This window comes from Macrobrachium nipponense, chromosome 28, assembly GCF_015104395.2.
Source record: "Macrobrachium nipponense isolate FS-2020 chromosome 28, ASM1510439v2, whole genome shotgun sequence".
Taxonomy (NCBI): domain Eukaryota; kingdom Metazoa; phylum Arthropoda; class Malacostraca; order Decapoda; family Palaemonidae; genus Macrobrachium; species Macrobrachium nipponense.
The window spans coordinates 6,994,666-7,020,113 of record NC_087217.1 but is presented as its reverse complement, the minus strand read 5'-3'; the positions used below and the strand labels follow the sequence as shown (position 1 = coordinate 7,020,113).

Genomic DNA, 25,448 nt, shown 5'->3' with positions numbered 1-25,448 from the left:
CCTAGGCTGCTGTTTAAGAGAGACATAGGCCCGCATTCCAAGATAATTACATTCTCTGTCCAACCAAACAAGACCTTAAAGTCAGTCTAAAATTGAGTGGTAGGGAGGAGTTAAAACAGGATTATTTGTAAGTTTAATTTCAATTACAATTGTTTACACTCATTTTTATTCACCTTAGAATTTTTCTTTATTAATCTATTTCATTGTACACTCCCTTATTATGTTTTTTTTTTTACTCTCCTCTCTTTTTATATATCCTCCTTCCTATAAACACTGAATTTCAATGACTGATCCCTAAGCACGAGCAGTCAGCGAGCTGACCCCAGATTGGTGATCTTGATGAAAGAGTCATGAATTCATGATCACGTGCGCCGAACAGCTGGTGAGTAGGGAGCAGAGTGGAGTAGATTTTCTGTGGATATGAGTAGACTCCGGGATCGCTAAGCTAGACTTGCCAAGATCAATTCCAGAGTCGATTTCTTCCCACCATTACTTATCATTTATGTTACCTAGCCTATGTGTTTCTCCTGCCTTTGTATCAAACAGCAATTGTTGGTGTACATCTGATTACTACCATTATTATTACTACTATATTATTATTTTTTTGGGGGGAGGGAGGGTTCTATCACAGTCAACCTATTTGACTGGGTGGTTTTTATAGTGTGGGGTTCTGGGTTGCATCCTGCCTCCTTAGGAGTCCATCACTTTTCTTACTAAATGCGCTGTTTCTAGGAGCACGGTCTTCTGCATGAGTCCTAGACTTAATTCAGCATTTAGTTTTTCCACGTTCCTTTTCAGGGATCTTGGGGTCGTGCCTAGTATCCCAATGATTGTGGGTACAATTTCCACTGGCATTTCCCATATCCTTCTTATTTCTATTTTCAGGTCTTGATGCTTATCAATTTTTTCTCTCTTTCTCATCTACTATGGTGTCCCATGGTATTGCTGCAACATCAATGGGTGATACTTTCCTCTTGATTTTGTCAATCAATGTCATGTTTGATCTCTTTGCACATATCACCCTATCTACTCTGATACCGTAGTCCCAAAGGATCATTGTCGGATCTTTTTCTGTCACTCCCTCATATTGGTGCTCGTACCACATATTATTGCAATGTAGCTGGCGTTTCTTGCACAGGCTCAGTGGAGGGCTTTTGCTGCTGAATCATGTCTCTTTTTTTGTAGTGGTTCTGTGCAAGTGCCGGATATTCGCTTGCTATGTGGTTCATGGTCTCGTTTTTCATATTGCAGTACCTGCATATGGGCGAGATATTATTTCCATCTATCATTCTTTGAATATATCTGGTTCTTAGGGCGTGATCTTGTGCCACTGTAAGCATTCGTTCTATTTCCTTCTTGAGTTCTCCCCTCTGTAGCCATTGCCATGTTCCATCGCTGACAAGTTCTTTAGTCTGTCTGTCCCATGTACGGTCCGTGCATTGGTTTGTTGTGGCATTCCTCTGTGTTTGTCATTCTCCTGTCTCTGTATGTACAGGCAGTCCATGGGTTACGACGGGGGTTCCATTCTTGAGACGTGTTGTAAGCCGAAAATCATTGTAAGCCGGAACGACGTCGGAAAAATGTATTGAAATAATAAAAAAAGTTATAAAAACCTTACTTGTAATCCTTTGGGTACACTTCATGTAGTTTCTTGATGTTTTATGTACAATCTGGAGTTGCTTTAATCCAAAAAATGGTGGTTCTGGAATGTAAAAGTACACAATTAGTACAAAATACTACACAAAGTTGTGAATGAAATATGTAAAGTAGAGTATATCAAGAGTAAAAGTGTATGTATGTATAATTCCTTACTTTTAGTTTAAAGTTGTTGTGCTATGTAACCCTGGACAATGATTTTTGTGGCCACATAGCCTACATCATTCAGGTGTTTTGGGATTCTGGAATGTAAAAAAAATTATATTAATATTGTAGTCCTCTATGCAATAAAGTATATTACAGTAGTACATATACCATACAGTAGTTTATAAGATATAACATGTATAAAACTTAGTTAGTAACTCCTTACATACCAACTTTTAGTGAGCCTCAAAGCTGTTAGCTAGGTTGTGGGAGATGGAGACGTGCACGTGTGGGGAGCCTGCAATGATAAGGATAATTACAGGGTATGTGTATGTACAGTAATAGAAGTTCTATATTATTTCAGGTATTTCAGAAACCTATGTTTAGTACTACAGTAAAAAAAAAAAAGATGAATTCCAAACCTAATTTCAGTGTGCTTTTTACAGATGACAGGTTAGGATGAGGGAGCTTGAAAAAGTGATGGGCAGCCTGGAATGATATAGTAGAATATTAAAGGACATTATGTAACCACTTAAGTATAAAATACTGTTACATAATTAACAATTTATAACATTAAAATCAGTTGAGAATTCCTTACCTTTAGTGAAATGAAAAGATGTAGGCTATGTAACATGAAGAAGTAGTTATGTACAGTAGAGGTCTGGTTTATGTACAAGGTGCTTGTCAGTCTGGAATGATAATGTACATATGATTAGTAAAGTTACATTTACTAAATGTATACTAATATATATACAGTATGTACATTTTACATGTGTAATAAAATGTAAAACAATTCATAAAAAAAAAAAAAAAAAAAGTTTCCTTACAAATTCTAGTGGTTGGCTTGGTTACTGGGATGGGCATATGGTGTAGATGAGAATGGCTGGGCTATGGAGTGGAATTTGCAGGTGCTTGGGAGTCTGGAATGATGAAAAATAAAAATGATAGAGTATGCATGTAGGTATTATTAACTACTGCACACAATAGGTAGTATTATTTACTATTAACGTATGTACAGTTTAAAAAATGAAGAATTCCTTTACCTGATGGAGTTGGAGAGGTGATAGTATCAACTGATTTGGGCTCTGAGGAGGCTACATCTAGATCTGGAAAGAATTATAGGGTACATAATAAGGTGGATGTACTTAGTGTACATACACTTTTTATAAAATTCCTATTAGCAAATCATAAAACATTTTAAAAAACTGTTAAGGATTCCTTACCTGAAGAATAGGGTGAGACATCAAAATCATGGAAAGGCTCAGGGTCGTATGGGTCATCATCACTATCAAGGGTTCTGAAATGATACATAAAGAAAAATATTAGGTTATGCAACATCAAACACATTATGTAATAGTACATAATATGTAATAATGTACAAACAATTTACAACATAAAAATGAGAAAAATTAAATTCCTTACCTACTAGAGGTGGATGGGCTGCTATGGAGGGTTCAGGTACAGGGGGATCTGGATTTGGCATCACTTCTGCAATAAAATACAAAGGATGAAAATTATTGAAGTTACAATACTCTAACAGTTATATTAAAAGATTATCACATTTTGTATTATACGTACATTTTATATTACAGTATGTAAACAAAATAGATTAAAAGAGTTCAAAATTCCTTACCAGGACTAGGAGTGGGAGGTGGTGCTGGAGACTTCTTGAAGAAAGTGTCAAGCCTAGACTGCACACTTTTTTTTCTTCTGCTTCTTCAGGGTTTCTATAAAAAAAGTTACCAAATCCAGGATTCCTCTCCGAATTCTGTCAGACCTGGCAACGTTAGGGGTCTTCTCCCTCAAAAGAAGCCAAAGCTCTCTCCGGATAAGTAAAGCCCTCTGACAAGCCTTTGACAGTTAATGCCCTGGGTTTTGGGTCTGGTACCTCTAACTCCTCCTCAATCATCTGCTGCTCCAGCTCAATGAGGTCCTCTGATGACAATTCCTCTCCATGGGATGCCAGCAGCTCTGTGGTATCCTCAGCTTCCAAATCTAGTTTCAGCCTCATGCTTAGCCCTACAATTTTCCTCGTCACAGTCTCGACATCTTCTGCCTGGTCAAATCCTTCAAAACTGTGCACAACCTGTGGACACAGTTTCTTCCAGGCCCCATTTAAAGTGGTGGTCTTCACCTTGTCCCAAGCACTTGCAATATTCCTGACTGCATCTGCGATGTTGTAGCCCTTCCAAAACTGCTTCAAAGTCAACTCCTTGTTACCTTTGATAGGCCTCAAAGCAGAGCGTATTGTCCTTCTAAGGTAGTATGCCTTGAAGTTAGCAATTACTCCCTGGTCCATCGGCTGTATGAGTGATGTTGTATTTGGTGGAAGGTACACCACTTTCACGTTAGGGTGCATGTTGCTCAAATTTGAAGGGTGACCAGGGGCATTGTCTAAAACTAGAAGAACCTTAAAAGGCAGACCCTTCGAGAACAAATACTGTTCCACTGCTGGTACAAAGTGGTCATTGAACCAATCTTCGAAGACCATCAAGGTAACCCAAGCTTTTTTGTTAGTTTTATATATAATATATATATATATATATTATATATTATATATATATATATATTATATATATGTATATATATATATATATATATATATATATATATAGTATATATATATATATATATATATATATTATTCAATTCAAGCTACAAATGTCTATATCTAAACTATTCACTTTACCTCCCAAATGATATATTTTCATATATGTACCGAAAAGGGGAATTTTTTAGTTGATAATAATTTCGTCCCCCCATGGGATCGAACCACCGTCCAAGTGGATGGGGGACGAAATCAGGACAGTCAGTGACGCTATCCAATCAGCCAACAGAGACGCTATAAGTTCATATCGATTCTGACCTTACAAATCACCCTCGATCTCGGTGCTTTCGTAATTAGAATCGATATGGAACCCCGTCTACCATGTAGCCAATTCGAGCGTTTGGACAGCACGTAGCCTTTTGTTATGAATAATTATCGCATCGAACCGTGATCCATTTATATATCAATTCAAGCTACAAATGTCCTTTAATATCTAAATTCACTTTACCTCACCCAAATGATATATTTTCATATATGTACCGAAGGGGAATTTTTTAGTTGATAATAATTTCGTCCCCCCATGGGATCGAACCACCGTCCAAGTGGATGGGGACGAAATCAGGACAGTCAGTGACGCTATCCAATCAGCCAAACAGAGACGCTATAAGTTCATATCGATTCTGACCTACAAATCACTCGATCTCGGTGCTTTCGTAATTAGAATCGATATGGAACCCCAGTCTACCATGTTAGCCAATTCGAGCGTTTGACAGCACGTTAGCTTTTGTTATGAAATAATTATCGCATCGAACCGTGATCCATTTATATATCAATTCAAGCCTATCAATGTCCTATACCTTAATTTTTTCACCTACTCCAAAGTATACTATTCCAACTAACTCTCCATGCATTGTCTAATTATCTATCCCACCTTTATTCACTCCATGATATATTTTCATATACATATGTACCGAAGGGGAATTTTTTAGTTGATAATAATTTCGTCCCCCCATGGGATCGAACCACCGTCCAAGTGGATGGGGATGAAATTAGGACAGTCAGTGACGCTATCCAATCAGCCAACAGAGACGCTATAAGTTCATATCGATTCTGACCTTACAAATCACCCTCGATCTCGGTGCTTTCGTAATTAGAATCGATATGGAACCCCGTCTACCATGTTAGCCAGTTCGAGCGTTTGACAGCACGTAGCCTTTTGTTATGAATAATTATAGCGTCTCTGTTGGCTGATTGGATAGCGTCACTGACTGTCCTGATTTCGTCCCCATCCACTTGGACGGTGGTTCGATCCCATGGGGGGACGAAAATTATTATCAACTAAAAAATTCCCCTTCGGTACATATATGAAAATATATCATTTGGGAGGTAAAGTGAATTTAGATATTAAAGGACATTTGTAGCTTGAATTGATATATAAATGGATCACGGTTCGATGTGATAATTATTCATATATATATATAATATATACGTATATAGTACATACACATACATATGCATACATACATACACACACATACATATACATACAGTGGTCCACATATTTGCTGGGGATGTGCACTAGACCCCCCGGGAACAGTTAGAACCCACGAATAGCTGGAACTCCTATAAAAATGCTTGAAACCTCTTATTTTGTTAGTTAAAACTCAAGAAAAACCTACTAAAAATTTTTGGAACTGGTTTTTTTAATAGCCTTATCAGAAAAGGTGCATTTTATGATGAAATTGATTTAAAAAAAAAAACAGGAATTTGTGGATATTTCTCATAGAAAAATACAGCAAATAGGTCCCAAGAAATATCCGCGAATGAGTGAGTCTGGGAATCTGGAGAATGCGAATAGGTGGGTCCACTGTATATATATATATATATATATATATATTATATATATATATATATGTATATATATATATGTATCTATATATATATTATATATTATAATATAGATATGTATTATAATATTTATATATATATATATATATGTGTATTATATTTTTTTGCCCCAATGTACAAACACCTATACAGTGGTGTACAAAATTTAGTGGTAATATGAAAGTTTACTTTATTTGATATGTGAATAGATTTTTAGAACAAAATGAATCGTTGTAGTTGTGTGTTGTGTATGAAGGCAGTTGAGATTAGCGATTAAAAGGCTGATACAGTACTCTGAAGGTACCAGTACATACGTATTTCCTATAGTCTTTATTACAATTGTAACTTATGTAAGTAAAGAAAAAGAGTTGAATATTGGGAAATAAACATTGTAGAATGGAATAGGTACTTGCTGTCCTTAACTACTTTTGAGTGGTAATATTTAGCGTATTTATCACTTATTTCTTTACAATTCTCAAGCTGTATATTATTTTTCTTGCAGGAAGGCTTTTTGTTGGGTTCAGTGGAAAATCACATAAGCGAACACATAAGTGACTCACAAATATGCAATGAAAAGATGGAGACAACTATAAGTGAGTACAGTGTACTATAAGCATACTTAATTGCAGTGAAACCAAAGGAAACACCTGACTACAGTGCACTTTAAGTGATAAATTTCAAAATAAGGTGTCACCTATCCTCTCAGTTAATGGCATGTTTTGTTGATTAAGGATTTGTTTCAATGAGTATTGTTGCTATCCATACATTAGAACCCCCATATTTGTGATTAGCTAAAATATGCAAATACTTAAAACCCCTCTTAAAAACACTTAGAAATGCCTATTTTGATAGTTAAAACAAAAATTCCTACAAAAAATGCATTTACCCGAGTATTTTAATAGTTTTATCACCAAAAGTGTGTTTAGTCACGTGAATTATATGAAAATGCTGTAATTTGTTAATATTTCTCTATAAAAATATTGTATTTCAAACACATAATACAAAATACTTTTCTAAACAGTTTTCTCTTTCCCAAATGTGGTGATATTTTTCTGTGGAATTTGTGTTTTTATAAAGTAACTTACCAAGTAATTACATAGCAATAGTTTCACTATCCATTGGCAGCTAGAATTTTTGAAATTTGTGGCAGTGCTGTTTTGTTTGGCTAGGCTAGGTGACGAATCGCGCCCACTTGTGGGGTAGAGAAGAACCAACTCAGCAAGGAGTTCAGTTGGTTCTACCAGCTGATGTCTGTAACAGTGATTAGCAGCAGCAGAATTTTTGGGATTTTCATGTAGAACTTCTCAGTTGATTATTGCTGACAATTGGTGAAATATTCTTGCTTTGGTAGCCAATTCGGCACAAATTAGATAGTTTACCAATTTTGACTCTGTTTTCACAATTTTGACTTCAGAGACTTTGTTTACTTTAGTATTGCTGGCAATGTCCAATACTTGTTCTCAAAGTATTAGGTACTGTGGCAAAGGCTGTAATACTAGGTTAATTAAAGCCTGCTATAACCCATATTCCATGTGCTCTAGTTGTCGAGGTCAAGTTTGTTCCCTTCATTTAACATGTAGGGAATGTGAACTTTTGGACAATAAGATGTGGAAAACAATAGTTAGTCATATGAATAAGTTAGGAAGAGACAAGAAAAGGAAAGCGTCCTCTAGGGGCATTGGTAAAAAGATCTTAGATAGTCAGGCTGTTAATGTTAATGTCTCTATTTCTGATTCTTCATTTTGTTCCACCTATTCCCATGTCTCAAACCGTTCAACCCGATCCTCACCCTGGCTCCCTTGCACGCAAACCTGATCCCGTTGTCAGCCTCGAATCGCGAGTATTCTCAACTCCCGGCCAGTTTGTCACCAGTTTCTTCAGAAGAGGAGGAGGATTTAGAAAAGGACACTCCTCCCATAGTGTATGCATCATTGCTTTGCTATTTTTGTGTGACTTTCTCAGACTTCTATTCGCTGGCTGCTACAACTTCCCCTGCTTCAATATACCTGATGGATAATCAGACAGAAAGTGCCTCAAGACTCCCTAAGATGGTACTCTTTTTGTCGGCTAAGAAGGCTTTAAAGGAAGTGGACAGGTGGCTCTCGGAGAAGAGAGAGCAAGGGAGAGTCAACTTTAGTTTTCCTCCTTTCAGGCTTTTTAGTAGGAGGTACTATCGTACATGACAGGGTAAGCTCATTCCTTGGGAGTTTGTCTACTCCCAGGGGAACTTCTCCAGTCTGATAGGCTCCTCCAGGAGTCCGCCTTCAACTTAGCCAAGACTATGTTCACCGTATCGGAGTTAGACCATTTGTTGAAGAACATCCTTGGTGTCTTTGAAGTAATGTTTCCTACATTGGTCTATAGGAGTGTTAGCTCGCAAGATTAAAGATTCTTCAGTTTCTGACGATGCTGTATCAGATCTTTCAGTAGTTATTTCCGGCTTGAATAAGGGCATTAGGGATGGATCCCAGGAGTTAGTCTCCCAATTTGCTTTAAGTATTTTAAAAGAAGAGTGAGTTTTGGTGCTCCTTTATAACCAAAGGAGTGACCTGTGCACAGAGGTCCATTCTCCTTTTCTCTCCTGTGGATAGTAAACCTCTGTTCCTGCAGACTACAGTTCCTCAGGTTTCTTCTGACCTTCAGAAGAAATCATCTCAATATCCCCTGGTACAATCTGCTAGACATCCTCAAGAGACTACTGCTCCCAATGCTAGTTCAACCTCTACCATGCATTCACAGCCCTTTCGTGGCAGAGGAAAGCAGAGAAGCTTCCCCAGGGCTTGAGGGAATGTCCATCATTAGTGTAAGTGAACATAACCCATCCACTTTCAAGAACACCTGGTACTGCTGAGCAAACAACCAACAATTTTTTTTCTGCTGGCTATTGGTTAACATTGGTGGTTCCCGCAGCAGTCAATTTCATCGCCTTTGTGGTTTGAACTACAATATTTGGTGAAGTACTCTTGTGATGGTTCCTTTACGTATTAGGGTTTCACTTAGCTTTTCTATCAAGTTATATTAGATTAGTTTTGATTATGTTGGATTCTAGTTCTTCAAGTGTTAGGTTTTGCAGTGAAGGCTGCAAAATTAGAATGGCCAAGAATAGCTATGACTCGCACTCTTAAGTACGTGAAGTGTAGAGGACAGAGTGTGATAAATATTTAACTTGCAGTGATTGTCAGGGTTGGGATGACCAGATGTGGAAAATGATTGTCTCACTCTAATAAAATGGAAAAGGATAGGAAGAGAAAGGCGAGAGTACACCAGGTGAAGAGGCGACTCCTTTGCCTATTGAGACAAAGAAGTCAACTACATATCTCTTCTCCACTTTTGTCTGCTATCTCTCCTATTAGTCCTCCCACTTCATTACCACTTACTCCAGTTCAGGGTTCCATGCTTCCAATCTCAACACCATTGCCAGCCTTGAATCCAAAATGGACAAGAAATTTGAATTTTTTTTGTGATGGCTTTAGGTATGTTATTCTGTGCTTTTGTCGAGAAATTAAATACTAGTGCCAATGCAAGTGAATTATCCAATGTCAGTGTTGTGCCTGAAGAGGTGGCTTTCCATCCCCCTAGTTCTCCTAGACTAAGCTCACTGTCCTGCTCCCCCTCATCCAGGAGAGGACACACCAGCAGTCAAAGGGAGACCGGGGGTGTTTGCCCACGGGCAGTCATCGACTGTCGAACCTGTCAACTTACAGTTTTCGACTAAACGTCATTGAAGTGAGTGATGTACAACTGTCGTCAGATTCTGAAGTGTCATTGCTGGACAAGGAGTGGCATTGTTGATGTCTGGTGGCATCTCGTCCTCTGAAGAGACATGCTTCATTCTTCATTTGTGGATTGTTTGACTCCTATGAAGAAGCATAAGGAACCCAAAAGGAGCCTACAGCCATCTCTTAGCTTTGCGCCTGACTCATTCTCATTGCTCAGATCAGTCGTTGAGAGAGAATCACAGTCATGCTGGAGACAGACAAATTGCAGCTCCTAGGCGCTTGGAGCATCAGACTCTGACTCACACTTTTGTCTCTCCCAGGCACTCGTCAACAAGGGTTTTGACTCTTTCCCCTCCTCCTGCATGCGAAACCTTACCAGTCAGTTGATTATCGACTAAGAGGAGTCATTTGACTTCAACACCACAACATCTTTGGCAGCTTCGCAGAAGAAAGATGCGTCTTTAGGACGTTCGAGGCAGCAGCTACAGGAATTAATGGGTTTTCTGAAGAAAGCTACAGCTTCTAGAGGAGAGGACAATGTTCTGTCACCAATTTCATCAGAAGAGGAAGAACCAGAGCAAGACTCGAAGTCCTCTTCAGCTTACTCCAACCTCCTTAAATATTTTCTTCAACCTTTATAATGGATAAGGAGGTGTCGAGAGTGGTTTGCCTAAACTGGTTTTCTCACAGTCCTCTAAGAAAGTTTGAAGGAATTGAATGAATAGTTAGCTACCAAGTGAGTTAATTAAGGCAACTTTTGCTTATTCCCCTTTGAAACTTCTTAAGAATTACCGCTTTACACGACTGAAGAAGGAACTTCTTCAGTTGTGTAAAGGAGTTTCTGCCTCCTCCCAGGTGGACTTCTCCAATTAATAGGAGGCCAGGTTTCGCTGCTGTGAAGGTGACATTTTCTTCGCCAGACTTTGACCATTTAGTTAAGAATTTCTTTAAGGTCCTAGTCCTAGAAGTATTCAGTTTCCTGGACTGGATGATAAGAGCACTAGCCAGGAAGATCGAGGAGTGCCAGTCTCTGAATGAAGAGTTTGCGTTGGACTGGTTGCGTGTCTTGTCCTGTGCAGACAAGGCAGTAAGAGATGGCTTGGGAGAATTAGCTTCCTTTTTTGCAATGGGGATACTTAAGAAGAGGGAATTGTGGTGCTCCTTCGCCTCCAGTGGAGTAACTGCGACCCAAAAGTCAGCGCTTCTTTTCTCATCCCTGAACAAGTTGCACCTCTTCTGAGAGGAGACGTTACAACATGTGCTTTCAGATTCAGAGAAGTAATCGACAAAAATGATCTCATAGCTCAATTTATGAGGCACCCGAAGTAGACCCCCACCTACAGGAGCTAGTCGTCTCCGTTACAGAAGCACCCCTTTCTAGGAAGTAAGACAAAGCTGCAGACAAGACCTAAGTCTAACCTATGTTCCCAGCCAAGTCTAGCAAGAAGTCATCCTTCAAGTTGACCACTAAATAATCTATAAGTCCTTCACTCACCAGTAGGAGCAAGACTCCATCTCTTCTTGGAATAGTGGAGCCAGAGAGGAGCGGAACCTTGGGTCGTCCAAGTGCTGTGGGAAGGTTACTCCATCCCCTTCCAAGAAGACCCACCGCTGTCCAATTTTCCAATCGAGTTGACAGCATACTCAGAGGGATCAGAAAGATCTTTGGCTGTAGACAAAGAAGTGGAAGCACTCATTAAAAAACAGGCGGTAGAGGAAGTAAAGAACTAGAACATGAAAGGCTTTTGCGACAGGCTTTTTGTACCTGAAGGCCCGCTCTAGACGTCAGTGCCTTGAACCTTTCTGTGTTGAAGACAAAGTTTTGCATGGAGACAAATCGTTAAGTAATGTCAGCTCTCCCTTAGGTTGTTATTTGGATCTTTGCTCCTCTTGGGAAATGGCTCCATCCAATGGGAATCAACATATCGTTCTGTCTAGATGACTGGCTCCTGAGACCCAAGTCGAGTCATCAGTATCTGGAGGACTTAAACAAGACGTTTTGCCTGACTTAACAGTTAGGCAATACTTCCTCAAAGCAAGCTGGTGTCGAAAGGAATGACCAGACACATTTGTTTTCCAATTACAGAGGAAATAAAGCTAGATCTACGGTGACGGCCATCGTAGAAGAAGCTACAAGAAGGGGTTTTGCTTGTTACTTTGAACCCCGACCTAGAGTTTTACTCTGACGCATTGGACATAGGTAGGGGAATGCTCTGGGAGGGCCAGAGAGTAGGAGGGATGTGGACAGACCAACAGAAAACTCTCCAAATAAACGTGAAGGAATTGAAAGTGATTTTCTTAGGACTCAAAGCCTTCACCTCAATAGTCGCAGGGAGAAGCTTAGCATTATATTCGGACAACACCATGGCCCTGTCGCATGTCTGCAAACGGGGGGGACTCGCTTATTCTCTGTCAACGAGGTGGCCTTAGAACTCCTACTATGGGAAAACCATCATGAAGTCAAGCTTTTCCCTCACTTCGTAAAAGGAGAGATGAATGTCTCAGCAAACGAATTGAGTAGCTTCAACTAGGTTCTTCCTATGGAGTAGATGCTGAATGCGAGAGTTTGCCAAGATCTTTAGAGATTATGGGGCAAACCCTCCATAGATCTTTTCGCCACCTCCAGGAACAGTCATCTACCGATCTTTTGCTCATCTGTCCCAGATCCACAAGCTTGGAGCGCAGATACAGTGGTCCCCCCGTATTCGCGGGGGATGTGTACCAGAACCCCCCCCCCGTGAATAGTTAGAACCCGCGAATGTTTGGAACCCCTATAAAAACGCTAAAAACAGCCTATTTTGTTAGTTAAAACTCAAGAAAAACCCACTAAAAATGTTCATACTTGGTTTTTTTAATAGTTTTAACAAAAAGTGCATTTTATGATGAAATTGATAAAAAAAACCATGAATTTGTGGATATTTCTCATAGAAGAATACTGCGAGTGTGCAAATTTTCCACGAATAATGCGGGGAAATGTTCCCGAGAGAAATCCGCGAATGTGTGAGTCCGCGAATCCGAAGAACACGAATAGGGGGGGTCCACTGTATGATGCTCGGGGATAGGACAGGACTCAATGTTTATGCCTTTCCTCTCTTCAGTCTTATAAGAGAAGTCCTCAACAAGTTTATACCACATCAGAATTTGTCGATGACGCTTGTGGCCCCATTCTGGCCCAGAAAAGAATGGTTCCCAGATCTTCTCTGGCTACTTGTGAACCTCTTCAGGCTTCTTCCACAAAGTTGCTATCTACTGAAACACCCCCACTTTGAAGGGGTTTCGCTCGTTACTCTGAAACCCGACCTAGAGTTTTACCCTGACGCATTGGACATAGGTTGGGGAATGTTCTGGGAGGGCCAGAGAGTAGGAGGGATGTGGACAGACCAACAGAAGACTCTCCAAATAAACGTGAAGGAATTGAGAGCAATTTTCTTAGGACTCAAAGCCTTCACCCAGATAGTCACAGGGAGAAACTTAGCGATATATTCGGACAACACCACGGTTCTGTCACGTCTGCAAACGGGGGGACTCGCTTATTCTCTGTCAATGAGGTGGCCTTAGAACTCCTACTTTGAGAAAACCATCATAAAGTCAAGCTTTTCCCTCACTTCGTAAAAGGAGAGATGAATGTCTTAGCAGACGAATTGAGTAGCTTCAACCAGCTTCTTATGGAGTGGATGCTGAATGCAAGAGTTTGCCAAGATCTTTAGAGATTATGGGGCAAACCCTCCATAGATCTTTTCGCCACCTCTAGGAACAGTCGTCTACCGATCTTCTGCTTATCTGTCCCAGATCCACAAGCTTGGAGCACAGATATGATGCTCCGGGATTGGACAGGACTCAATGTTTATGCCTTTCCTCTCTTCAGTCTTATAAGAGAAGTCCTCAAAGTTTATACCACATCAGAATTTGTCAATGACTCTTGTAGCCCCATTCTGGCCCAGAAAAGAATGGTTCCCAGATCTTCTCGGGCCACTTGTGGACCTCTTCAGGCTTCTTCCACAAAGTTGCTATTTACTGAAACACCCCCACATTGACAGGTACCGTTAGGGGTTATCCGCTCTGGCCCTGACAGGCTTCAGACTGTCAGGGGCCTTGTCAGACCAAAAGGGTTTTCTCACAAAGCAATGGAAGCAATTGCAAGATGCAGAAGAGCTTCTTCTTGCAAATTACACCAAAGTGGAGAATTTTCAGAAGTTCATGCAGACAGAGTCACATCTCTTCATGGACCTCTATAGCCCAAATAGCAGACTTCTTGCTATTTTTAAGAGATGTGAGGAAACTGTCTCCATCTACTATAAAGGGCAATAGATCTATCTGCTTTCCTCAGTATTAAGCATAGAGGACTCAATTTTAGGCATCATTTTGAAGTGGCTGTCAGGTCCACAATTTGAACTGTTATGTTCAACTTTGCTGAAAAACCTTATGAAGAAGACACTGTTTTTAGTGGCTTTGATGACAGCTAATAGGGTGAGTGAAATTCAAGCCATCCGTAAGAATGTTGGATTTTCTCAAATCAGTGCAGTGTGCTCTTTTGTAAGAGACTTCTTGCAAAGAAAGAAGACCCGTCAAAGCCTTGGCCTCATTCTTTTGTAATCAAGAACCTTATGGACGGACATATTGGGACCAGAAGAGGAGAGACTTCTATGTCCAGTAAGAATGATCAGGTATGTATTATCTTCATAGATTGGAGAAGATAAGAGGAACCTTTAGTCACCTTTGGTGTTTGGTAAGAGACCCTTCTTGACCGCTCTGCAAAAATGCTCTTTTATTTTTCCTAAGAAGTCTCATTGTAGAAGCACACTCACAAGTTCAAGAAGAGGACCCCTCTATCCTTAAAGTGAAAGCTCACGAGATACGAGCAGTAGCATTGTCGTTAGCTTTTCGACAATATGTCTTTGTCCTCTATCCTTCAAGCCATATACTGGAGATCGAAGTCAGTGTTCACGTCACATTATCTGAATGATATAGAAGCAGCTATTGAAAACTTCAGTAAGATGGGTCCGCTATCTGTGGCTGGCATGGTTTTGGGAAAGGAAGCATAGGGGGCCTTCTGTCCATCTACTGTCTCCTCGCCTTGTATATTTTGAGGTGTGTCAAGTCTTTGGGAAGCCTGGGGGTACAAAGTACCTGGAGTACCCTCCAGTTTTTATGGTTAGGGTTGTGGTTTTTAATGTAAGTGTAGGTGATGGTTATTTGAATTTTTTCTGGTCTTCACACATGGCAAGGACAATTTTTATGTTCTCTTTATGAATCATTGGTGAACTTCCATGGTTACAAAATCCCACTACAGTAGGGACAAACCTGGGCACTACTGTCACGTCTCCTACAGGTGATAAGAACGCTGACCAGAGGCAGTACTCACCTGCAGCTGCTCTCTCACCAGGTAAGGTACAGCAAGCATTACCTCTACAGGCTGCTCTGTGAGCAAGAGCCCGTGCTGGCATAAAGGCCAGCTTAATCTATTTTAGTGTGAGCAATCTTATTTTTTTCTAAGTCATTAACTTATTTTATGTTTGGAAGAATAGATCTCCATATTCCCACTTTCATAAAAATATGGAACCAGCTATGTAATTGTTTGGTAAGTCACTTCTGTGAGAATGATATTTTGTTTAATAAAATAAAGTTTCACATATACTTACCAAACAAATGGTACATAATCAGAACCCTTCCTCTTCCCCACAGATGGACATTGTGGCTCAACGAATTGTTGGTCGTTTGCTCAGCAGTACCAGGTGTTCCCAAAAGTGGGCGGGTCCTGTTCACCTACACTAATGATGGCAGCACTGCTGCCAAAATTTGAATTTCACTTATATAACTTACCCGGTGGTTACATCTAGCTGTCGTCTCCTGACGTCACGGCAGAATTTGAAATTCGCGGTAGCGCTAATGGTTTGACAGGCGATCCCTCTACTCCCGCCCTCTACCGGGTACTAGGAACCATTCCAACAATAAATCAGTAGTTTCCTGCCGTCGGAACCGATAACACGGTTCCTCTGCTGGTTGGAATTTGGATTTGATCATCTTGGTTTTCTCCTTTTGGTGATGTACCTTGAGTTTACTGATCTTTTTGCTAGCGCTGTAGTTATTTTGGTTTTGATATTGTTGTCCTTTTTAGGAATTAATTTGATTTTTTCACGATGTCTGACACCGGCTCTATTCAGTATAGAGTGTGTAGTAGTGGGTGTAAGACTAGACTTCTTAAAGCTTCACTTGATCCTCATTCTACTTGTGTTAGCTGTAGGGGACGTGAATGTTCTTTTGAGAATACGTGTGAAGAATGTAAGTCTCCAACATCTCAGGAGTGGAAGGCACTGGAAAAGTATATGAGAAAGTTAGAAAAAGATAGAATCAGAAAGGCTTCACAGAGATCTTCTTCTAAGTCAGTGAGTAGCCAGGATATTCCTCTGAATTCTGTTAATCCTGATCCTTTTAACCCCATAGTGGTTTCTCCTGCCCTCGACTCTGTATCTCCCAATCCCGATCCCGTGTCAGTATTACGAGCCGATATGGACTCGAAATTTGGCTCTTTCCTCACCACTATGCAGAAAATGGGTGAGACAGTGGAAGAAGTGGTACTTAAGTGTGATAAGTTACTTAGTGCAAGTGTAGTGGAGGAGGTGGCTGTTCGGCCTTTTTGTACATGAACTTTCCTGTCAGACATATACTTAGCTTACGTCTCTGACGTCACGACAGAATTCAAAACTCGCGGCTAACGCGACAGGTAGGTCAGGTGATCTACCTTACCCGCCGCTGGGAGGCGGGTGTAAGAACCATCATACCTTTCTTGCCAGATTTTTTCTGTCGTCGGTGTCGACCACACCTGTTGTCGGTACCTCTTGACAGTTGGATTCTTTTCTCGTTTTCGCCCTGGATTGTTTCTACGGACTTTTGGTGAAGTACCCGATCTTTTGGCCTGGCTTTCGCGATTTGTGGACAGTTATTGGACTTTTCTTTGGATTTTTCTTGGATTCATGATGTCTGATGTTGATACTAAGAAAACTGCTATGTTTAGAGTTTGTTGTATGACTGATTGTAAGGTGAGGCTACCGAAAGCTTCGGTAGACCCTCACACGGTATGTTTGAAGTGTAGAGGGAATGAATGCACCTTTAATAACCCTTGTAATGAATGTGAAAAGCTGAATGAGGATGAATGGAAGTCTTTGTCTTCCTACTTGAGGAAGCTTGAAAAGGATAAAGTTAGGAAAGCTTCTTCCAGGAGCAGTAGTAGATCTCGTATTAGCGAGTTGGATGTAGATAATCCTATTTTAGAAGTAGCTCCTTTGTCAGTTTCAGCTCCTGCTCCCTGCACCGAAGCCGAAGATACGCCTTCGGAAGTGGCCTCAATGAAAGCCACCATTCGCAGTATGGAGAGGAAAATCAAGCAACTAGAAGGTAAGAGTGATTCCAATAGTGATTTGTGCAGTGAACCCAGTGCAGTGGAGGGTGCGTCTGATCGGCGCCCTAATGCTTCCAGGCCTAGACCTCTTCCAGACTCCCAGTCCCAGTGGAGGAGGAAAGTCGAAAGCCGCAAGGAAGGTTAGGGAGCATCCCCAACGGTCAGGCGTACCCTCGGTAGTTCTGTTGATCGTTCCCAGGCTACTTGGATCACTCCAAGAGAGAAATTTTGCGACCAGAGCTTCTCGTCGTCGCCTTCGCCTTCTCCTAAAAGAGGATGGAGCTCTTCGGAAGCCTCGCGCCCTTCGAAGAGAGCCTGGAATGCTCCCTGCGCCCGCCCTTCCAGCCCAGAAGTTTTTCGGAAGAGCCTGAGGTGGAAGCGAAGAAGCGTAAAGATCTCTCTGGAGTATCGTCACCGAGCGGAGATCGAGCCTCTTCTCCGTTCACGAGTTTGTGAGTTCTCCTGCAAGGGTGTTGGCTAACCTTCAGGCGCAGATTTCGGCTCTGGCTGGCTCTCTTTACGGGTCTTCTCGGCGCAGGAAGGACGTCTCGCTTCCTGTAAAGAAGTCCAAGCTCCCCTCTCCTGACTCTCGCTTAGAGGCGCGCTCAACTGTTCGTTCGGATTCTCGCAGGAGGCTCTCTGCTTCGGACAAGATCAAATCTGCGTATAAGCGACATTCGCCTGACAGACAAGTTTCTCCTTCAGACAAGGAGCAAACTGCGCGTAGGAGATCCTCACCCTACAGACGCTCTTCTCGAGACAGGATCGCTCCCCTTGACGGGCGCCAAGAGCCTAGTAGGCACTACTCACCTCGTAGCAGCTCCTCGTCTCGCCTACACTCTCCGGCTGACAAGCGCCCTAAATCGGACAGGCGCTATTCGCTGGACAGGCGTCAAGAGCTTGTTAGGCGCGTTTCGCCTGGCAGGCGCTCTTCTCCTGACTTTTACTCGCCTCGAGTCAGGCGCCGAGAGCCTAGCAGGCGCTTCTCCCCTGGTAGGCGCTCACCTAGTAGGCGCTCGTCGCCAGAGATTCTCTCGCCTCGGTTCAGGCGCCAAGAGCCTGGTAGGCGCTTTTGCGTATGACAGGCGCAGTTCGCCTGGTAGCCGCTCTCCTTTGGATAGGCGCCAAGAGCCTGATAGAATTTCTTCTTCAAACAGGCGCTCTGCACCTGACTGCCGCCTGACTCCTATTAGGCTTCAAGGATCTGGGAAACGCACTCCTCCAGACAAGAAGGATGTTGCAAGTAGACACTTGCCTGAAGCATTGTCTCCAAGACGTTTACGTCTATCTGCCTCTAGAGACTCCTTTAAGAATAGTCGCACCTCTAAGGATCAGGAAGGCTCTTCGGCTCAGGAGGAACAGGACCCCTCAGAAGAAGAAGGAACAAAAGACGCCTCAGTTTCCTCCTATAAGAAACTTACAGAGTACTCCTGCAAGAGTTTGGAGATATCCTTTCTCCTGTGGCTCCCCTTCTCCTCTTTCGTTATTCTCCACTTCGAAGACGTCGAAGGTTTCGTCTTGTGTTAGGATGAAACCTACTGTTTCCATGAAGAAGGCGCTGAGAGGTTTTGGAGAATGGCTCCTTTCGAAGGAAGAGAAAGGGAAGACGGTTTTTTCTTTCCCTCCGTCTAAACTGACCGGCAGATTGGGATTCTGGTACGAATCGGGAGAACCTTTAGGCCTCGCTCTCCCTTCGTCTGCGGACTCGGACTTCTCTTCATTAGTGGATGCTGCTCGTCGTTCCGCCCTCTTGTCCGCCAAGACTACGTGGGGAATGAACGAACTGACCACTTACTGAAGGGAATGTTCCGAGTCCTGGAAGTTTCAACTTCCTTGATTGGTCTTTAGGTGTGCTGGCTAATAAGACCAAGACTCCAGATGCTCTGTCTCCTGAAGATCTTAACTGTGTACTCACTTGCATGGATAAAGCAGTGAGAGACGGATCGAGTGAAGTCTCCTCACTGTTTGGAGCTGGAGTGCTTAAGAAACGGTCGGTCTACTGTTCGTTTCTCACGAAGGCAGTGTCTCATGCACAAAGGGCATCGCTCTTGTATGCTCAACTCTCTCCTCTTCTGTTCCCCAAGAAAATTATCCAAGATGTCTCGAGTGCCCTTTCAGCTAAGGCTACTCAGGATATGTTAGCCCAGGCGGCCAGGAAACCTCGCTCTGTCTTCCAACCCAAGACCAAGAAAGAGACTCCTCTGAGACAGGAGCCCTTTCGAGGAGGACCCGCTGTCAGAGGTTCTGCAAACCAGAGGGACTAGACCTTTTAAGAGAGGTAAAACCTTCTCGAAGTCAGTCAGAGGGAAGAATAGCGGTCAAGGACTCCAGACATCAGTGGGTGCCAGACTACTGAAATTTGCCGAGTCTGGGCCCACAAAGGGGCGGACAATTGGTCCCTATCGATTGTCAGAAAAGGATACCTCATTCCCTTCTCGTCAAGACCACCATTGACGACAACTCCGAGGGAGTTGGTAGCCAAGTACAGGGACCCCATCATGAATCAAGCCCTTTCTCTAGCAGTAGATCTCATGCTAGAGAAGGAGGCTATAGAACTAGTGAAAGATCCCCGCTGCGGGCTTTTACAACAGACTGTTCCTAGTTCCGAAGAACTCAGGAGGATGGAGACCGGTGTTGGATGTAAGCGCCCTGAACGTCTTTGTGGAAAAGAGGAAGTTCGCCATGGAGACAACTTCCTCAGTGTTAGGCGGCTCTTCGTCCAGGGGACTGGATGGTGTCTCTAGACCTTCAGGACGCTTACTTTCATGTGCCGATCCATCCTTCTTCACGGAAGTATCTACGATTCATGATGGGAGGAAACATCTTCCAATTCAAGGCCTTGTGCTTCGGCCTATCAACTGCACCCCAAGTTTTCACGGGGTTAATGAAGACGTGGCGCAGTGGCTACATTTGGAGGGAGTGAGGGTGTCGCTTTATCTCGACGACTGGCTAATCAGAGCAGAGTCTCAAGAAAGATGTCTGGAGGACCTTCAAAAGACCCTTACATTGGCAAGTTCGCTGGGACTTCTGGTGAACTTCCAGAAGTCTCAATTAATCCCCAGTCAAGAGAGGATCTATCTGGGGATTCGGATAGCTTCTCTGGCTTTTCGGGCTTTTCCGTCGCCAGAGAGGATAGCTCGTTGCTACGAGAAAATAACGACCTTCCTAGAGAAAGATGCATGCACAGCGAGGATGATGGATGTCTGCTGGGGACACTTCTCCTCGCTGGAGCAATTCGTTTCTCTAGGAAGGTTGCATCTCAGGCCTCTACAGTTCTTCCTATACCAGAAAATGGAGGCGTCTATCCCTAGATCTGGAGTTCTCCTTCAAGATCTCAAGAGGAATCAAGAGAGACCTTCGGTGGTGGAACGACCCACTTCGATTTGTGGAAGGAATGTCTCTCTACATGCCGAACCCCAGCCATGTGTTGTTTTCCGACGCTTCGGAGGCAGGTTGGGGAGCGACACTCGGGACAAGAGAAGTGTCAGGCACCTGGAAGGGGGATCAGGTGTCCTGGCACATCAACAAGAAAGAGTTGATGGCAGTCTGGATGGCTTTGAAAGCCTTCGAACCCCACGTCCGGAATGCAGTAGTGCAGGTCAATTCGGACAAACACAACAGCCTTGGCGTACATCAAGAAACAGGGGGGGACGCACTCCTTCTCCCTGTACGAAACAGCAAGGGATCTTCTGCTGTGGTCTCAAACGAGGAAAATCAGTCTTCTCACCAGATTCGTACAGGGAGAAAGGAATGTCAGGGCCGATCTCCTGAGCAGGAAGAATCAACTCCTGCCTTCCGAGTGGACCCTCACTCAGAAGTATGCCAAGACCTGTGGAGAAGATGGGGCAGACCTCACATCGATCTCTTTGCAACAGCAAAGAACGCAAGAATCGAACTTTATTGCTCCCCGATCTCAGACCCAGGAGCAATTCAGTGGATGCGTTTCTCCTAGATTGGACAGGGTTAGACGTCTACGCCTTTCCCCCTTCAAAGTACTAGGACAAACCCTCAAGAAATTTGCTATCTCGGAGAGGACAAGAATGACGCTAGTAGCTCCGTTCTGGCCCGCCCAAGATTGGTTCACAGAGGTACTGGAATGGTTGGTGGTACTTTCCAAGAGCACTGCCACAAAGACAAGATTTGCTCAAACAACCCCACTTCGACAGGTATCACAGAAACCTCCCCGCTCTCAATCTGACTGGCTTTCGACTGTCAAAAGTCTTGTCAGAGCGAAGGGGTTTTCGACAAAAGCTGCTAAGGCTATCGCCTCAGCTAGAAGACCTTCGACCCTTAAAGTCTACCAGTCGAAGTGGGACGTCTTTCGCCGTTGGTGCAGGAACAAGAAGTTTTCCTCTTCCAGTACCTCTGTGACTCAGATAGCAGATTTCCTAGTTTTCCTCAGAGAAAAATGCGGTTTGGCAGTATCTACTATCAAAGGATACCGTAGCATGCTGGCTGCGGTGTTCAGACATAGGAATTTAGATCTTTCGAATGACAAAGATCTTCATGATCTATTAAGATCTTTTGAATCTTCCAAGAAAACTTCGAACGAAGTTCCAAGTTGGAAATCCTGGATGTGGTTCTTCGCTTTCTGAGGTCCGCTAGGTTTGAACCACCACATTTAGCCTCCTTCAAAGATCTCACGAGGAAAGCTCTCTTTCTCATGGCTTTAGCATCTGCTAAAAGGGTTAGTGAGATTCATGCCCTAGAAGGAAGGGTAGGTTTCAAAGGAGATTCCGTAGTTTGTTCCTTCCTTCCTTCGTTTTTAGCAAAAAATGAGAACCCCTCAAATCCTTGGCCAAGGAGCTTTGAGGTTCGTGGTTTGTCTGCCCTAGTAGGGGAAGAACCTGAAAGAACTCTTTGCCCTGTTAGGAGTTTAAAATACTACCTTCAGAAGAAGAAAACCCTTAAGGGCATTGAGGACAGACTATGGTGCTCTGTAAAGGACCCCAGCAGACCATTGTCGAAAAATGCGCTGTCTTTCTTCATTAGAAGTGTTGTGAAAGAAGCACATAGATCTTGTGATGAAGAACATTTCAAGCTCTTAAAAGAAAGTCAAGGCTCATGAAGTGAGAGCAATAGCAACTTCCTTGGCCTGTAAGAAGAATATGTCTCTTCAGAATCTGATGAAAACTACATTCTGGAGATGTAATTCAGTATTCGCCAACCACTACCTAAAAGACGTCAGTATTACGTATGACGAGTGCTTCGCGTTAGGCCCGTACGTATCGGCGGATTCGGTGCTGGGGCAGGGAGCTGGAACATATCCTTAGTAGTTTTTTCCCTTGTTTTTTTTTGGTAATTGAGTTCATATGGTTGTATGAAAAATGATGCAGGTAGGCATCTTTTTTCGTTTCATAATGCTAATAACATTAGTTTGGTTAGGTGATCGGATTGGTTTGAAGCTCCCTGCGTTGGTAGTGGACAGGTTCTGTCATAGAAGAGGGCGAACCCCCATTGAACTTGATCCGACTTGGATTCTACTAAGTAAGCGGATATCAAGTCCCATTAGTAGACCCAAAGAGTCTTTTCAGCTGTAGGTCACGCCCTCGCTGTAGCTCTTATGGCTATGCAGACTAATAGACAGTATCTATGAAGTCTTCAGCCTAAACAGGTAAGAACCAAGGTTATGTTTATCCTACAACAGGTGTTGTTTACCTTTTCTTTGTTATTTTCTGTCTTGTACCCTCCACCAAGGGTGTCAATCAGCTAAGTATATGTCTGACAGGAAAGTTCATGTACAAAAATGATATTGTATTTTACAATAAAGTTTGTGTTACATACTTACCTGGCAGACATATACGATTGATGGCCCACCCAGCCTCCCCTCAGGAGACAGGTATAAGAGAGAAAAAATCTGGCAAGAAAGGTATGATGGTTCTTACACCCGCCTCCCAGCGGCGGGTAAGGTAGATCACCTGACCTACCTGTCGCGTTAGCCGCGAGTTTTGAATTCTGTCGTGACGTCAGAGACGTAAGCTAAGTATATGTCTGCCAGGTAAGTATGTACAAAACTTTATTGTAAAATAACAATATCATGTTCGTTCTCCTAGGTCTAGGCCCCTGTCAAACTCCCCAGATCCTGGGAGGAGGCATGCCGAAAACCGAAGGGAGGCGAGCGGGATCTGCTCCCGAGCAGTCGCCCCCTCAAGCAATCCTGTAGCCGTATCGCAGGATGCTGTCGCTCACCATTGGAAAGGTGTTGTGAGGAAGTGTTTTTCGTCAAGTGACTCAAGCTCAGATGTTTCCTCTTATAGAGGTTGGCGTCATAAGACTTCTAGACCGCTGAAAAGGTCTCGCGATGTTTCACCTGTTGCGGTTCCCAAGAAGGTGGCGGCTGCCGAACCTTCTTGTAGTTTTTGGGAGGAGCCTGAAGCCTTTTCTCCGGCGGTTTCGATTTATCGCCGTTCTCTCATAGAATTGGAGAAGCCGAACATGCACACTCCTTCGGAGCCTTCCCCAGAGCCTCCTCAAGCGATAACTCCTGCAGCTCCAGACGTGTTTGTGGCTCATCCTTCTACTCCTCCCGCGCCTTCTACGTTGGTGGATCCTCAACCTTCAGTGTTTGAACAGATGAATGCCAAGTTAGGCAGTATTTTGGAGCTTTTTTGCAAGTCTCTTTCGTCCCCGAATGCGCTCCCGACCGCCTTACATCTTCCGCAGACTACTGTGCAGTCCTCTTCGCAGGCTCCTCTTCAGTCGCCTCTTCAGGTTCAGACTCTCCATGTGACTCCTCTTCAGACGCCGCTTCAGGCGCCTGGTCAGACTCCTTTCCTGACTCCGTCTATGGCGCCACGTCAGGCTCTCGCTCGAGCGCCAGCTCAGCCGCCAACGCAGCCGCCAACGCAGCCACCAGCTCATCCGCTCGGATTCGTCTCAGTACAGGCTCAGACATCTTCTGCTTTCTCGCACCCGCCTCGGGTGCATTATGGTGTGACTTCGCCGAACAGGATTCCTCTTCAGATGGAATGTTCTCCAGTTTCGTCGAAGGAAGCTTCGGATCTGGAAGAAGAAGAAGTACTACTTACAGAAAAAGACAAGCATTTGTCGGTGTATAAGCTTCTTTTACGATTCTTTGTTGACAACTTTGGAGATTCTTTTGCGCCTTCCGTTCCAGTTTCTCCTAGTTCGCAGTGGAAAAAGGACAGTAAGCCTGATGCCTCGTCCTCGTTCACGCGTTTCGTCCTCTCGATTTTGGCTAAGAAGGCTATCAAGAAAGTTAACGCTTGGCTTTTGGAGAAGAGGGAACAGGGGAAAAATGTTTTCTGTCTTCCCCCTTCGAGACTTTCGTCAAGGAGCCGTGTCTGGTATGACACCGGAGAAGTTTTTTCCCTGGGTGTGACTGCCTCCGCTCAGGGAGACTTTTCTAGTCTCGTGGATTCTTCTTGTAGATCAGCCCTTAATACTGCTAAGATTTTCTTTTCGGCAAGTGAACTGGATCATCTTTGCAAGAGTGTTTTCCGTGTGTTTGAAGTTGTTAGCTTCCATCGGGCCATTGCTTCGCTGGCCAGGAAAGTCAAGTCATTTGGACTTTCGGAGGAGCAGTTGAAGGATTTTGCCTCTGTACTGGATTGTATAGATAAAGGCATCTGTGATGGAGCTTCGGAACTCGCTGCCATTTTCGCCTCTGGAGTGTTGGAGAAGAGACAGATTTGGTGCTCCTTCTTGTCGAAAGGGGTCTCATCAAACCAGAAGTCTGCATTGCTCTTCTCTCCTTTGGACAAGAAGCACTTTTTCCCGCAAGAGATTGTGAGCGAGATCGCTCAATCTTTAACACAGAAAGCGACCCAGGATCTTTTATCGCAGTCAGTGAAGAAGCCCAGGATGATAACTCCGGTTCTTTCTGCTTCTCGGAGTGCTCCCTCCACGGAAGCTCCTAAACCATTTCGAGGGAGAGCTCCCGTTCGATCTTTCTCCAGGTTTCGTGGGAGAGATAGAGCCTCGTCTAAAACCACTCCCTCTTCCATCAAGAAGTAGGCCCGTAGTCCTCCACACAGCAGTAGGAGCCAGATTACACCTTTTCTGGCAGACCTGGTTTCATCTCGGAGCGGATCCTTGGACGGTCCAGGTCCTGAAGGAAGGATACACCATTCCGTTC

At 43.3% G+C, this 25,448-nt stretch overlaps 1 protein-coding gene across 2 annotated transcripts in view; it reads left to right on the top strand.

The window, feature by feature from the left end:
* The window catches only part of LOC135201386 (BRCA1-A complex subunit Abraxas 1-like), a 118,565-nt gene that overhangs the window by 43,234 nt on the left and 49,883 nt on the right, over positions 1-25,448 (top strand). For both annotated transcript variants that reach the window (XM_064230252.1, XM_064230253.1), the window contains exon 2: positions 6,738-6,828. In XM_064230252.1, the coding sequence (XP_064086322.1) occupies positions 6,738-6,828 (91 nt within the window). The remainder of the gene's footprint in view (positions 1-6,737; positions 6,829-25,448) is intronic.